At 35.8% G+C, this 16,944-nt stretch overlaps 1 protein-coding gene across 2 annotated transcripts in view; it reads right to left on the reverse strand.

Annotated features, from left to right (window-relative positions):
• The window catches only part of Gpm6a (glycoprotein M6A), a 257,772-nt gene that overhangs the window by 17,117 nt on the left and 223,711 nt on the right, over positions 1–16,944 (reverse strand). For both annotated transcript variants that reach the window (XM_021169730.3, XM_021169729.3), the window contains exon 2: positions 4,614–4,806. In XM_021169730.3, the coding sequence (XP_021025389.1) occupies positions 4,614–4,806 (193 nt within the window). The remainder of the gene's footprint in view (positions 1–4,613; positions 4,807–16,944) is intronic.

Below are 16,944 nucleotides of genomic sequence, written 5' to 3' on the forward strand. Positions count from 1 at the left end.
TGCTGTCTTTTTTCCACTGGATGGTTTTTGCTTCCTTGTCGAAGATCAAGTGACCATTGCTGTGTGGGTTCATTTCTGGGTCTTCAGTTCTATTCCATTGTTCTACTTATCTGTCACTCTGCCAGTACCATGCAGTTTTTATCACAATTGCTCTGTAGTACAGCTTTAGGTCAGGAATGGTGATTCCACCAGAGGTTCTTTTATCCTTGAGAAGAGTTTTTGCTATCCTAGGTTTTTTGTTATTCCAGATGAATTTGCAGATTTCCCTTTCTAATTTGTTGAAGAATTGAATTGGAATTTTGATGGGGATTGCATTAAATCTGTTGATTGCTTTTGGCAAGCTAGCCATTTTTATTATATTGATCCTGCCAATTCATGAGCATAGGAGATCTTTCCATCTTCTGAGATCTTCTATAATTTCTTTCTTCAGAGACTTGAAGTTCTTATCATACAGATCTTTCACTTCCTTAGTTAGAGTCTCGCCAAGGTATTTTATATTATTTGTGACTATTGAGAACGGTGTTGTTTCCCTAATATCTTTCTAAGCTCCATGAGGCCTGTATAATGAACTTAAGGAATCACACTATCACAAGAAATAATTTGGACTCCTCCAATCAATATACTATTCTTTTCATTCAAATATTCTGTATTGGTCTTACACTTAATTTCTCACAAAAAGGATCAACTGTAAAACTATAAAAATGTAGAAGAGGCCCATTGGACACACAAAGTTTATATGCCCCAGTACAGGGGAATGCCAGGGCCAAAAAAATTGGAATGGGTGGGTAGGGAAGTGGGGGGGGGTATGGGGGACTTTGGGATAGCATTGGAAATGTAATTGAGGAAAATATGTAATAAAAAATATTAAAAATTTAAAAAATGTAGAATCCAAAGTCTCCTCTAAATTCACTTTCCCAAACTTCCACAGATATTACCCTCAGGGCTTGAACAGAAATCCTTTGACATTTTAATGTTTGTTGTCTAAATATTGAATACATTATTTTATAGTCATTTATTAGTCTTATGCCTCCTTACAAACTTTATGTGCTATAACTCTATAAAGCAATTTGAATTCAGACTAAATATAGGGAACTGTGGATTCAAAGACATCTGTGGTAACTTAAAATAATGAACAGTGAGAACATATTTTGTCCAGGCTAAGCTGAGATATAACTAAAAAGAAAATCTCAGTTTTATCACATTAAAATATGTCCATGAAATCCTCTTAAGAAAACTCTCTTGAACTAAGTAGCAATAACCCAGTTGGATTTTCCTTTCCTTTTTCATCTTCTCTCCTCATTCCTCCCAAGATATGGTTTCACTGTGTAGCTCTGGCTGTCCTGGAACTTACTATGTAGACTAGGCTGGGCTGGAATTCAGAGGTCAGCCTGCCTCTGCCTCTTGAGTGCTGGTATTAAAGGTGTGAACCACTGTGCCCTGCTTACCCAGTTGGATTTTGAGATAGCATAATACATTCCATATGAATTATATGAGTATGAACTATAAACAAAAGATGTTTCTGGCAATGTAAATCTAAAAGGCTGATTGCTATGAAGATTTGGTTTTCTGTGTTTGGTAATGTTTAACTCTATGACAATAGATCATAGGAATATATATTTATTATTTAATTAAATGGGTAAAGCTAATCTAAAATAGTTTGAGATATAATGTTAAAATATGAAATGGACAACTTTTAATTTGCTAGTAAGTATTAGCAAGTATCATTTGCCAGTTTGGGGGACATAATAATTCAGATATGTGGATTGTAGTTTTTAATAATTTTTTCCTAGTTTTACAGTACTGAAGATTGGCTCTCATATATATTAGATGAGGATTCCATACATACAACATGAGTGTTAACAATTGTTCTATCACATGTCACTACCCTCAGCTCAATTTGTGATTTCAATATTGAGTAAGACTCATGCTAATTTTCCCAGGCTGGCATTGAATGTTCTCTGCATCCCAGGTAGGATTTGAACCTGATATTCACCTTATTCCAACCTCTTGAGTAGCTGAGCTCCTAGAGATTTGCCACATGTCTTGGCTGGTCTCCCTGCTTAGAAATCTTCTCTTTTCCTAATCTCTGTTTGTGGGAGGGCTAAACCTTCATTATATTTCAACTTTAGTGATTGGAATTTATCAATGTTTAAAATATCCAAATATTTATGGTAAATATATAAAAACTAAATAACTTTTCCTTAAAATTTCTGCTGCTTCATCGTCTGGAATAATATACCCTTCATCGCACAGAATAGAGAACTGTGATTCTATCGTATGACACGAATGTACAACCTTATTCTCTTTGTTTTCACAAGGAATTATTAACATTAATTACCCCAATGATTCAACTTATTAAACATACTGTTGAAAACAATCTGCTTATAGTTTACAGATAATAAAGAAATTTAGCAACATTGTATACTGTTTTTGAGACAGGGTCTTCTATGAAGCTCTGAAGCTATGTAGACTGAAGCTGGCTTTAAACTCACAGAGATCCACCTGCCTCTTTTCCCCAAGTTCTGAGATTAAAGGTGCCAGGTACTACACCTGGCCCTTAAGACTGCATAGTTTTGATAGTATAGTTATAGGATAGTTTTCTGCTACTAAGGAATTTTTAGATCTTAGTATGACACCAAGAATGGACTTGGATAAATCAGAATTGCAGTTGATTATTTTTACCCAGAAGGATGTGGTTAAAGAGCAATGGTACCACAAACCACCTCACAGCCAGTACAATTTGAAAATATAAATAATCTGATTCCAGAAAGTGTGAGTATGCAGGAAGGATAATAAGAAAGAAAAGAAATGAGTATTCCAAAATTATATAATGAAGCAGCATCAAATAAATGCAAGCAGTGTCAAAGCTAACAAACATGCGTGGTTTCAGGACAGAGAGTTTGTATTTTAAAAATGTACAATAATAAGGAATTTCTCCCTATGATTATGAAACCACACAATAGGTGATGAGAATAACTTAGTTGGAAATGAATCCTCCTGTAAGTAAATCCTAAAGGCTAGTTATCTATACTATTAAACAGGCTGAAACCAGGAAAAAAAAATACTTTCACTTCCAGACTGCTTGAGTTAGGTTTACAAAAATATATTATTTCAACATCATCATAAATTTTACCCTAATAGTTTATGTTTTAGGGGAGCAAAACCCACAATTTATATTTTCAGAAATGCTGCTCAGTATTTATTTTTTATCTTAGAGAAGATCTCAAGAATCCTTAACAATATTTACAATATTTCCTGTGATGTAGAGAAAGTAAGATAATATTATATTCATGGCTGGGTTAAAATTTTGAAGTATCTAATCTTGCTTAGAATTTTATAACTTTCCTAAATTAACACCCAACCCTAGATTTGTGCCTTCCTCTGTCCTCTGTACAAAACACCCATGGAAGGAGTTACAGAGACAAAGTTTGGAGCTGAGACAAAAGGATGGACCATCTAGAGACTGCCATATCCAGGGATCCATCCCATAATCAGCCTCTAAACACTGACACCATTGCATACACTAGCAAGATTTTGCTGAAAGGACCCTGATATAGCTGTCTCTTGTGAGGCTATGCAGGGGCCTAGCAAACACATAAGTGGATGTTCACAGTCAGCTTTGGATGGATCACAGGGCGCCCAATGGAGGAGCTAGAGAAAGTACCCAAGGAGCTAAAGCAATCTGCAACCCTATAGGTGGAACAACATTATGAACTAACCAGTACCCCAGAGCTCTTGACTCTAGCTGCATATATATCAAAAGATGGCCTAGTTGGCCATCACTGGCAAGAGAGGCCCATTGGACTTGCAAACTTTATATGCCCCAGTACAGGGGAACCCCAGGGACAAAAAGTGGGTGTGGGTGGGTAGGGGAGTGGGGGGAAGGGTATGGGGGACTTTTGGTATAGCATTGGAAATGTAAATGAGGAAAATACTTAATTGAAAAAAAAAGAGTCTGTTCAAATTCAAATAGCAAGGCAAAATTTTCCTGCTTCATGGTAATTTAATTCATGTAAAAGCCTTGGTAAAACCTCTATTAATTTGGCCTCATATTGTAAGGAGCTGCCCTCACATTCGCCATTATAAGATGGCGCTGACACCCATATTCTAAGTAGTAAACAAGCAAGCTGCGCATGTGCCGGGGTAGCTTTCCACGCCATGTGCTCTGCCTTCCCCGTGATGACAACTCCGGCCGATGGGCTGCAGCCAATCAGGGAGTGACACGTCCGAGGCGGAGGACAGTCCTCCATAAAAGGGTAGGGTTTCCGCCATTTTCTCTCTCTCTGTCTCTCTACTCCACTGGCTCCTGAAGGGGTAAGCAATAAAGCTTTTGCCGCAGAAGATTCCGGTTGCCCTGAGGGTGTTCTTACCAGGGGGGACAAAAGCGCGGGCAATATCATATTCTATGCAAAGTACTTTGAGTTGGTTGATAGAGCAACCTCTTTCTGAATCATGTTTGCCTCATGAAGGTATTTTATTTTTGTTTGTTTGCTGTTGGTTTGTTTTAGTTTTTTCTCAGAATCTCCTTACCTAGCTAGACCTATATTTATTTAGGATAAAACCGTAAACAACATAATGCACTTCCCAAAAGGTGGATGTAAAGAGTGACTTACATAGTGAAAACATCCAGTGTGTCTCCAGCAGTCCTTGCCAACTCAAAGTAGGTCTGCAGAATGTTGACTGTTCCAGAAAGGGCTTCATGGCCACAGCCACAGAACAGGGCAACACCTGCATACAGCAGGATGGTTGCAATCAGAGAAGCATAGGGAATACCTCCCAGGCATTTAATGCAGCACTCGAAGCAGCCTGTAGAAGAGCAACAGAAAAAGAAAGGAAAAAAAAAAGAAGGAAAATTCATGTTATTTATTCATCTTGGTAAAATATTTCTATGACCTCAACCCTATAGGACATAGTATTAGTAATGATAGATGATCCCAGGTCAACCACATTAAATCAAGCCCTAGAGGGTCTTGAAAAGAATGAAGATGAAGTCCATTGTCATAGTCCATTCTCCACCATCAAGTGGATGCTTTCAAGGTTCATGATTTCATTTTCTACCCTAGTCCAACCAAAGCTCTTCTTTTCTAACCATACTCATTATAAATCATCACACATGCATGCATATCATCCTGCTTTGAATTCATTGCTCTCGCAGTTCAGGGTTTTTTACTTAAGTAATATCTATTTCTTTGAACTATCTCTGCAATTTTCAGACTATTATTTGAAAACTGTAGTACTCTGCAAATCCAACTAACCGAGTTTTGACCTACAAAATCCAAAAGTTAGAGAAGAAAAAAAACCAGGAAGCATTAGATACATTTCAAATAATAAAGGAATTAAAGTTGAGTTCTGAGTTCATATATGTGTGCTACTTACAGAGTGACTCATAATGAAAAATCTATTTATAGGTTTTGGTTGAAAATAAATGAAAAAATATCTGGACACAGTTGAAAGCAGAGAACAGGTAGAGCATAATACTGATCCCATCACTGTGATTTTTAACAGCTTCAATCTTTTGATCTTATAATAAGTGGGAAAATAAGAGGATGACCTTATACTGTTCTTGTGATGATAAAATGAGACAATATATAAAAATAATACTGCACAACAAAGAACTCCATAAATGTAAGCTGCTCTCATTACACATGAGGATGGCATTGATACTTCAGTGTGAAATTCATTTGCTCCATATACACTTTATATACTTGGCCTGAGGATAACTATGTAATATTTTTAGTAGGTCTACATTCTAATTGTTTCCTGTCATATGAGGTTAGTTCTTAGACCTTTCAATGGCAGCACTGTATCAGGGCTAAAAAGTTACATATTTGGGAGGAATTTGTCTTTCAGATTATAGTACTTTTTGGTTATTATATAAATCTAAATCTTTAATTTTTTATATACAATAAAGTAAAACAGGAGATTCAAAAGTTCCTTTGCAAAGTGACTTTATGTTTGGAGAATGACCTAGTGTATTATTTTGATATAGCTCATTAAACAGGCTTAGAGCATCGTAACCCATAAGATTTCCTTCAAAAGAAATTTATACAGGATCTCAACTACCTCCCCAGTTCTGTTGCTTTTTCTTGTGAAGCAACAATTATTTCCTGAACATGTATCCTAAACACACACACACGCATACAGAGAGAGAGAGAGAGAGAGAGAGAGAGAGAGAGAGAGAGAGAGAGAGAGAGAATATGAATATAGGAAAGTAGAAAAGGTTAGAACAGCTTGAAACTTCATATAGTAGAAAAAAAAAATCACCAACAGATGGCTGAGACCAGTGTGTGTAGTATCTGAATGTCATTGAGCCCAGTTTTGGGTAGAGACTAACAGGATGGCAGGAAAAAAACTTTCAATAATATCTCCTTTCCATCTCAGTAATTACTTAAAATTAAAGGGGAAAACCAGCAAAATTAGTACTAACAAGAGGAATGACCTCCTAGTCTGTCAAGTTCACCAAATGGCTGCAATGAATTTGAATCCGAGTTTTGTGGTTCTGGTTGTTTGTTTGTTTATATGTTTTCTATTCTCAAAGCATTTGATAGTCATGGAAGGATTCTACTGCAGACTCCTTATGATGTTAAAATGAAATGCAGATGATTAACGTAATCATCTGCTTATGAGGTCAAAGACAAAGAAAAGATAATAAATATTGAATGCCATTGCCTTCGCTTAATCCTAGAGCATAGATTTTTACAGGACAATAAATAGGAAACCAGTGTAACTTAAAAACAGATAAAATAAAAACATAAAATGTATTACCAAAATGGTCACTTAGGGCTTCTGGTTAATTTTATTCCCAATAAAATTAGAACTAGTTTGTACTTAGTTCATCTTTAGTCTACTGTGCATTATCTGGGCAATATTAGCTTCTGTGCCAGGTTTTATCTCCCCAAGAAGAAATGTGCTCATAAACCAGAACATCCACTGCAAATTTAACTTGCTAGCACCTTCCAAATTTAGAAACGTATAAGACAAACTCTAACACTAGAGAAAACCAAAGTTGAGGACCCTGAGTTAATACACAAAATATATCCTTATTCCATGTTTAAGCATTGCCATATAAGTTACTCAGAATGATGTTACCTTTGCTGACAAATACAAGTGCCTGTAAATTTCCATTTCTGTATGGCAGAAATATTCAGAGTAGAAAAATTTAAGTGTTGACCCTCTGCAAAACTTTTGTTCAAATTTAAATCCTTAAGTGTCTCACTGGGGACATATTGAGCTTGTAAAGGACTACATCCTCATCAAACTCATTCTTCCTAGGAGTCTGGGCAGAGTTGCCTACTGCATTTAAAGAAGTCTTTTTGAGCTCCCATATGGAGAACCAGCACATCATTTCAGCATTCTCTCCAGCTGCCAGAATCCCACATAGTTGCTGGCAGGGGAGCTTCTTTCCACCCACAGTGAGAAACAGTCTTGGCAGATCAGTAGCATCACCATGGCAACTGTGCCTCTGGGCCAGGATGCACTCCCAGTAATCACTGTTGAAGGCTGAGGATTCTGCTATCCCCCATCATCATGCTTTTACTGAACCTAAAGTGCAAAAACACTCTATTAAATGAATATTAATGAAGTGTAGTAAGTGGGCTTCTGGCACTGGAGGGGATAGATTTCTTGAGAAAAATATCTATAAAAACAGTAATGATCACTTTGTATATTTTCAACACTACATATTACGAGAATCAGGCCTTTTAATTCTCAAAGCTAAGGTTCAAATATTGATAGAGAATTGGCATGCTATATCCATGTGTGCACACAAAAGCATTTATTATATCTGGTTTCTGGGAATAGCATCTCAAATAAAATAATGGTATATTGTCAGATTTATGATGAAGATAAATATTAAAAGATTCAGGAAGCTTTGTTTTCAACACACCCTTAAAAATTAGTATTTTTTTTCTCACAATTTAATGAGGGTATATAATGACTTCTTTCAGTGTAAAATTTGCAAAGGAATCAGAAACTCCCCTGATACAGTTGTTTTTAAAAAGATGTATATTTATCTTTCCATACACTATACAATCAGTTTACCTCTATTTAAATATTGAAAAATAAGCCCAGTGTTTGATGACAATTATTTCTCACACTGTACCAAAGTGAAAAGCAAAAACTAAAGGAACAAGAAAGAAAAGAGTGAATAAGAGAAAGCTAGACAACAGAAAAAAGAGACCAACAAAATAAGGATAATCACACTAAAAATTAACTCATTGATTTGTTTTCCAGTATCCTTTATTGAGGAGATGTTTCTTTCTGTATTAAAAAATCCCTACCTTAGACATTATCCAGTAAGTAGAGAGGCACTTTGGTTTACAAGCTAGCTAATCTTCTCCATTACATGCCCCCTCCCTCTCCCTCTCCCTCTCCCCCTCCCTCTCCCTCTCCCTCTCCCTCCCCCTCCCCCTCTCCCTCCCCCTCTCCCTCTCCCTCTCTTCTCCCTCCCTTCTTCTCCCTCCCCTTTTCTCCCTCCCCTCTCTTCTCCCTCCCCTCTCCTCTCCTCTCCTCTCCTCTCCTCTCCTCTCCTCTCCTCTCCTCTCCTCTCCTCTCCTCTCCTCTCCTCTCCTCTCCTCTCCTCTCCTCTCTTCTCCTCTCCTCTCTGTTCTCCCTCTCCCTCTTCCTCCCTCTCCTCTCCCTGTCCTTCTCCCTCCCTTTGCTCTCTCCCTCTCCTGTCTCCTCTTCCTGTCCTCTCCTTCCCTGTCCTCTCTCCTCCCCTCTCTTCTCTCCTATCCCTCCCTCTCTCCTATCCCTCTCCTCTCCCCTCTATCTCCTTCTCCCCTCCCCTCCTCTCCTCTCTCTCCTCTTCCTCTCCTCTCTTCTCCCTCTCTTCTCCCTCTTCCTCTCCCCTCTATCTCTCAATGAACAATACCATCTCTCATCACACCTCATCTCATCTCATACATGAAAACATCTCATCAATTATCTATCACTTCCTGTCTTGATCTATGGTGGAGGAAACTGCTCCCACATAGTCATTTTTCTCATGCTTGCCATTACCATTTACCCTTCACTTACTTTGTCCTGTACATTTTAGAGATTCCCTATAGTAACTCAGTAGAGTTTGATTGGAATTTTCATATTTATTTCAGAAATATAAACCTTAAATTATTTTCTATGTCCTGAGAATAACTTTGTAATGTTTTGTTATTTTTGTTGATAACCATGTTATCTATGAATATTCTAAGTGCTATCTCTGTCTTTTCAACAGTTGTACATTCTCATTTATAGTTTTTGTTATCTTACTCTGTTAAGTAAAATGAATGAAATGTAAAGAAAAAGGTATCTTGTATTTCTAAGGGACAAATAATATTTTATTATTAACTTAAACTTGGCTTCTTTATTTTTTGTTTTGAATTCTAAAACATGATTTTATATCACATGTAAGTTCTATTTATGATACTTTTCTATTGGCATCCATATCAATATTTTCTTATTTTTTACTTCATTTTTACTTGACTTTATTATTTTACTTCAAAACACAGCAGTCATGCTAATTTTAATATGTAGTTAACATATTTACCTTACCATAATTTTTTATTGGACACTTTTGTTTTTATTAGTCCGCTAAGCATATAATGATTTAATCCTCATAGAGATGCCAGAGATGGTGCTAGTTGCTAAAGTTATGGAAATTAACAAAATCAATATTAAATAGTTAGGAGATAGATAAGGAATCCATTGTTAAAATAGGATTTACAAGTGTTTATTTATGAAAAGTGTGAAGAAATTTGGGTAAAGAAGACAGTTCAGGGATATTAAAATTTTGATATCAGACTTTGATAAGGTCAGGGAATGAGCAAATGAGGCAACATCTACAAAATATCTAAAAGATGTGAAGGTATATTAAATAAAACATCATAACGGAACTCTTCTCTTTAATAGAAGACAAAATGGCAAAAAAAGAAAAAATATAGCTATACCAAGATAAACCACTAAGACAAAGATAGAAATTGGATAAAAAGCAATATAGGGGATTTTAAGGAAGAAGCAGCCTTCATTACCAAGTGTGAGATGTGTCAATAACAAGGGTAAAACAGAGGTTGAAATTTCATCGAATAGTTAATATGAAACCGTTGCCTGGAAGTTGAGATGATAAGCTTCCAGCTACTCAGGGACCATGAAGTTACCTTTTGATGATTGCCTGCCCAGGGGTCTAAGGCCCATTCACTAAAGCTGCTGCGGGGCAGCATGCTAAAACCTAGAAGCCCCCGAGGCCCGATGCTGGATTATGTTGCTCCAAGGAGTCTTCAAATTTCAAAAGGAAGACCACAGAAATCAATTTGGGTATTAGACAAATCTCAGTAATCGATGGTGGTCTTAGCATTATCTTCAGAAGTGGGAAATGAGAGATTATTGGCTCAAGTTAAAATATTAATAAACATATACATCCTTCACCTCTTTTAAAAGTGTCACCTCAGTTTCCAGTTTAGCCTTTGCATTTTAACAGAATAGAGCCCAGCTAATTTTCTCCTATCATATTATAGATGGAAATTAATCCCCTGGTGGCACTGAGAGATCCTTGACAGGAATTCATAGGGCTAAACTCATTCCATATGCTCATTCCTTTTGCATACCTGGCCTAATGTCAGGGAGAATAAATCACTATTTGAACTGTAAATAAAAGTTTTCTTGAGTGTCTATTAGTTCTATATATTTTTTATGTAGCAATGATTAAAATTATTATTATTTGGATGCTACTTGTTCCTATATGTTAATGAGCTGAAAATTTAAACATTTAATGCTGTTTCAGAAATTTCAATAAACATCATATCAAAATACACGTTATTTAGTATATCACATGATCACAATATTATTTAGTAAATCAGAATCACTGACATTAGGCTTCAAATGTAAAAAGTACCCTAATATTAGTGGATATATGACTCCTTATAAAGTAGATGATAATTGAAATATGAACAAAAATAGTTCAAACAGTATACTAGATTATAACTCAAATAATTAAAAATTCAAAAATATTGTCTTTAACATTATTTTAAACATTTCTCTCTTTAAATACTGCACAGAAGTCAGCTTGTTATAAAAATCTGTGGTTTGCCATCACAACCATAACCTTAGCACTATTGAAGTCACAACAGAAATACAGTTTAGACCTCTGAACACAGCAGGTAGGCAATAACACCTACCAAAACAAGAACAAAGACCAAATCCACAAAGTCCACACTTCTGGGAAAGTCTCAGGAGGTTCTCATTTTGCTTTTTGGCTTCTGCAGTTCTGCCTTCAGCTAACTGTTCTTACTAACTAAAGTGTGTCAAGTCAGGTTGTGTGTCTTAGGTAGGCTTAAGAGCCCACCCTGAAAAAGAAAGGCTCAGGGCTACATTGGGGTCCCAAACCCCAGGAGTAGTCACTGGCTGCCTAATAAGGATTCTCTTGGTTTATACCTGTACCTGTGTACTAGTTAGTAGTCTTCTCTGGTGAATCTTTTACAATGCCATGTTTTTCATGGCATTGACAAAATAGTGCACTCCAATGATGGACAGGTTATGACCTTACATGTTTTAGCCATTGCTACAATACTGTACTTAAATCACTTTCTAATTCTAAGGAAAAATAAACAAGTTAAAAGAATCTTCCATGTTGGGAGGCATTCTTTTGTCCTCTTACCTTTATAGTCAATTAACAATATCACCAGTTATATCCCAACTAAATACCCCAGATTCCCATCATTGGGAACCCAACCCTTTCATCGTCCTTTAGCAGATTCTGATGTACAGAATCATGATGTTTTAAGACCTATCTGTAAACTAGGGGACATAAATAACATAGTGATTAAACAAGTATCACTATGAGAAATTATGACAAGTAGCTGATTAGAATGTCCATCGTACAACTTACCACACCGCTGAATTTTCCGTGAACACCTCTGACGTAGAAACATGGTCGAGACCACCATTGCATTGACTTCTTATGAACCATGTTACAGCTAAATGATTATTGAGAGTAGATTTGAAATGTATTTGACAGGCTGTTTACTGTGGATCTTTTCAGAAAACATTGCATTTTTTATCTTAAACTTACTTATTACTATTTAAGATACAGATAGTTTGTTAGAATTATATTGCAAATTACAGAACATTCTGTACTGGTCAACATGACTTAGCAAAAAGAATGTTTTGATTAATTAGCTTGTTTCCTCTAGGCAGAAAGCTAATTGCTTCATTAATGATTAGAACCATACACTTCTAGCTGTGATAAATAATCCCACAGGGTAAAGGAACAGCCAGGGGGAGACATGTTTCAAATATGGAAAAATAACAACAAAACAAAAGTTTTAGGAGGAAAATGTTTGAGGCATATTAAGTCTGGTCTGATTTCCAAACCCATGTAAGTTTTTTGTAGATCCCAGATTGCTTACTTACATGGTGTCTGGAGATTTAGTCAAAGTTCTCACCTATTCTTGCAATACATATTTTCTTGATATAAACCACCTAAATTGAATGGCTTGCTCCCTCATGACCTTTAGAGATTTGCTCAAAACTTTGATCATTCATTTATTTGTTCATTCATGTACTTGTACATTTGCTTCTTGGTTGCAGTATCCACTGCCTAACAGATTGTCTTAAATTTAGCTAAAATTAACAATTTTCTGTTGTTTCATAATTTGATGAGTTTACTGGACTAAACAGGGCAGCTCTCTCTGCAGGCAATTGTGGCTAGGAGATGATCAGACCTGTGTCAATTGAAGGAACTAGGTTAGGCTGGATGTGCAGAAGAGTCTTCACCCCAGGCATGGAACCTGAGCTAGCAGGTGCTGGGAGTCTGAGGCTTATAGGAGAAAAGAATCAGAGATATTTTGTATCCATCAGTACTTAAACCTGCTTTGGATACATTTGCTTTCAAAATTCCCCTTTGATAATTATACCACAGTGAGGGTTTTCAGTATGACTCTGAACAAAGCTCAAAATAAAATACAAAATTACACACCAAGAACAGAAGAGTATCAACAAAGTACCTTAAGACTTAGAATCATTAAATTCCTAATGAGAAAAATCTGACAAGAAAAGTAAAGAACATCTGCCTCTTAAGGCAACTAATTTTGGAAATAGTTGCTCTGCTTTTTTTTTAACCTAAAGGAATTTATTATGTGAAGTTATTTATTAGTATTCAATAAAATTTTATATGACTCTGAAAGCCATTAGTAAATATTGTTCCAGATTAATGTGGCACCTGGGGGGATGAGTCTCCTGGACTCAGATAACTATGGAGGAAATGGCTGTACTTTGTTTGATACCACATGGCACCAATTCACTTACTGGAGGAACTAAAGCATTCTATTACACAAACATCTAGCAAAATACCTTCTCTTCATTGGCAGTATGGTAGACTTCACGTGATCATAAAGTATCTTAGTTATTAATAAAAGTTAAGCTACAAATTTAATTTTGTTCTATAGTATGATTACAAAGAATGAGCCTTCCTAGATTTATAAAATGTTTCTTTGAGTAAAATTTTATAATATAGTATAGAAGTAGTGGATTTAAATTCCATTTCTATATATTTACATATACATGATTAATTAACATAATTAAACATTACACAAGAGTCTTTTAAAATATGTATTTCTCAAGGAAACTTAGAAAGTTAGCAAAACCTCTCAACGATTCCTATGTAAAATCAAGATATGTTTTGAGCCTTTAGTCCAGCACTTGGGAGGCAGAGGCAGGTGGATTTCTGTAGCCCGCCTGGTCTACAGAGTGAGTTCCAGGACAGGCAGAGCTGTACAGAGAAACCCTGTCTCAAAAAAAAACAAAACAAACAAACAAACAAAAAAGATATGTTTTGGTAATATTTTGACTATATGTTGAACCAACCATCTGAATCATAAAATAAGCTGTTTTGTATATTTCACTGTGATGCTATAACTGAGCTATTTCTAGTGTAGCAAGTATATGAATCTTTGCAAGAAGATAAATGCATTACTTGCAGTTCATATTGTTAATGTAATTTTGTATTACATTAATTTCTGTATTTAACTTATTTTTTTTGTTTGTGTTTTCATGCATATATATGCATGAATGCCTTGGAGTTTGTGTGTGGAGGTCAGAGAAAAATTTCTAGAAGTGGGTTCTGTGCTCCCACCACATGGGTCTGTGGATAAGACTCAGATACTCAGGTATGGCTGAGTATCTCCTCTACCCTAAGCTATCCCTTGGGTCCCATATGGTTATTTTCAAATCATAAAATAAGACATAAAAAATAAAGCCTAATCCCAAGAGAATGTTTACATCCTTAAACCTAGAATGCTGTGAAGAATATATTGGTCACTGCCATATAATATAACACAAACAATATGTGTAGACTTAAACATTTTTTTCTCTAGGGTAATTTAGAATTTTTGAACTTTCATATTACTCCAAATTTAAAAGATCATATCTTTCAAAAGTAGATAGGTAAAATTTTCTTTCATAGTTATTACAATATATCAAAACTGGATGCCAGACAAAAACAATTAAATTGTATTTTCAGGTACTCTTATATTGAAAAATTGCTTCAAATACCCAGCGAACAAAATAGATTTTATAGATAATCTTTAACTATTTTGTTTTATGATAATATTGTGAGGATATTCAAAATGTGGGTATAATAATTGTTTCAGGAAAATTAGAATACAATCACCATTATAAGCTGTGAGGAATGTTCTTTTTCTTCCTTCTGACGCTTTTGCCTGTGAGAACCTGAAAATTATCTCTGCTCCTTTGAAATCTGACCGAGGCTGATGGCAGCCCTTCAAGGAAGAGATGCTGTAGCAAATGTTCTCTTTTCTCAGGCATCAGAGCTTCTGATTGCATTTTATGTCAAAAGAATAATATTTTTGTTCTCTCTCCTAAACAACTCCTTTCCTGATGCTTATTAAAAGGCATTATTTCCAGATGCCTTGGTCTTTAAAATTCATCCAGTATATTATCTTTTTTAAAGGTTTGGAGCCAATGTTGGTTTTATCTGAGCCAAACCTCAGACTGTCATTTTGTTGTTTCTATTATAATTTGAATGGAGGGCCGTGATCATGAAAGACAAATGCACGCTTTTTTATTACTGCAATTTCACCCCTAATTTGTCCCATATTCCAAATGCTTGATGTCTTTTGCTTCTTTTGATCATTTCCGATATGACCCTTAGACAGTGTGGGCTGAAAAGGAAAGGTTTAGAGAGGTGGAAACCCTACAAAACATCCTGTGAACCTGCCACAGCCAAGCCTGCCTGGTAGCTGTTTTTGTATTCTGCTCACCAAGGGGCACATCTTTAAGAGAACTCAGCCTATGGATGAAAACCTGCTCTCCACATAAGTCTTTTTCTTTCGAGTTACTAATCCCCAGAATTCATGAATACACACAAAGCTTATTTTCAGCTTCTTCCAGCCACCTCTGGCGATGGCGGAGCAAAAACAAGAATTGCTGTAAGGCTGGTAAGAGACTGTATATGGAATATGTGACAAAGCAAACATTTTCAATAAGATAGTCATTCCTTACAACCTCTAACAGATAGATTTTGGGTTGATTGATAGCTCTCAAGACCAGAGGCCATGTTTTACACATCTTTGTGTATGCAGCGTTTCAGTTTCACTTAGGAAGACAGGAAGCACTGGCTAACTCGAACCGAACAACAGTGTCCAGCGTTTGTTTCCGTTTGCCTTTGGTAATTCTATTGTGAGAAAGATAAACTTCACACACCAAAATGTCTGCTCATCAAGGTCAACATGTCAACCCAAATTCTTAAGGGATTAATATATATTGGAGTTACAACAATGGAATTGAAACCTTAAAAGTATATCACACACAAAATAGGTAATTGTTGCATTTGGTCGTGTTTGTTGTCTAGATAGGGTGAAAGAAAACACAGAAAATGATAGGATTATTCTACATTTCCTTTTTCCAACAACTAACAGCCACTTAAATTTCTTTGGCATCCCCCCCCCACTTTAAAATTTAAGGAGCAAAATGAATTTGCAAAACACCATTGAAATGCTTTGAAAGACATGGGGCTAGTTTTTATTCTCTTTATAGCTCTTGTGCAAAAAACAATCGGAAAGTCTTGAAATAGGTAATTCTTTTGTTCTTCAATTATTCTCTTTAGATTATTTATTTTATTTTTTAAAATTCAAAAACATCATTTCCCCCTTCTGTTTTTTTCCCCTCCCAAAATTCTCTATGTCCCTACTCAGAGTTTTTCAAATTTATAGCTTTCTTTTTTCATTATTTGTTAATTTTGACTGCATTAATCGTTTCATTAACTTCATTAATTCTGTAAAAACATTAATTAATATATACATTTACACATAAATATATAAATATATTCATATACAAATATATGTATATAAACACATATATGCATATGTAAAAATAAGTGTTTATAAATATTACTTCTAAATGCATAAATAAAGCCTACTTAGTCTGCATAATGTAACTTATATGTTTGTTTTCGGGCTGACCATTTTGTCACGGATGACTACTTGCTGTTCTCTTCCCTGGGGAAGACTATGGAAGACTGTTTTTCCAGCTTGCAGCATTCCTTAGCTGCTATTATTGTAGGGTTGAGACCTCATTGCCTTTTCCCCATATGTACACACACACACACACACACACACACACACAATTCTTTTATTTTCACATACAAGGTTACAGGAACTGAAGGATTATCCCAGAACAGAACTGGGATAGTCCAGGGGAAATATAGGATAGAAATAACCTGTTCCTGTCATGGCTCGGGAGCATGCATCCCAAGAACATGGGTGCTATGTATGGTTCAACTCAGAAAAACAATGAAAGCAAAAGACAGTGTCAGAATCTCTTCCTCTTCTGTGTCATGCTTCTATTCTCAACCATTACTAATAAACGACATAGTGTAGCTGATTAAACAGAGATGCATTTACTTGAAACTTTCATAGATGTTGATGCACTGAGGAAAAAGACAAGTCAGAGAGAGTT

This window comes from Mus caroli, unplaced genomic scaffold, assembly GCF_978045245.1.
Source record: "Mus caroli unplaced genomic scaffold, Mus_caroli_1 scaffold_10, whole genome shotgun sequence".
In the NCBI taxonomy this organism is placed as follows: Eukaryota; Metazoa; Chordata; class Mammalia; order Rodentia; family Muridae; genus Mus; species Mus caroli.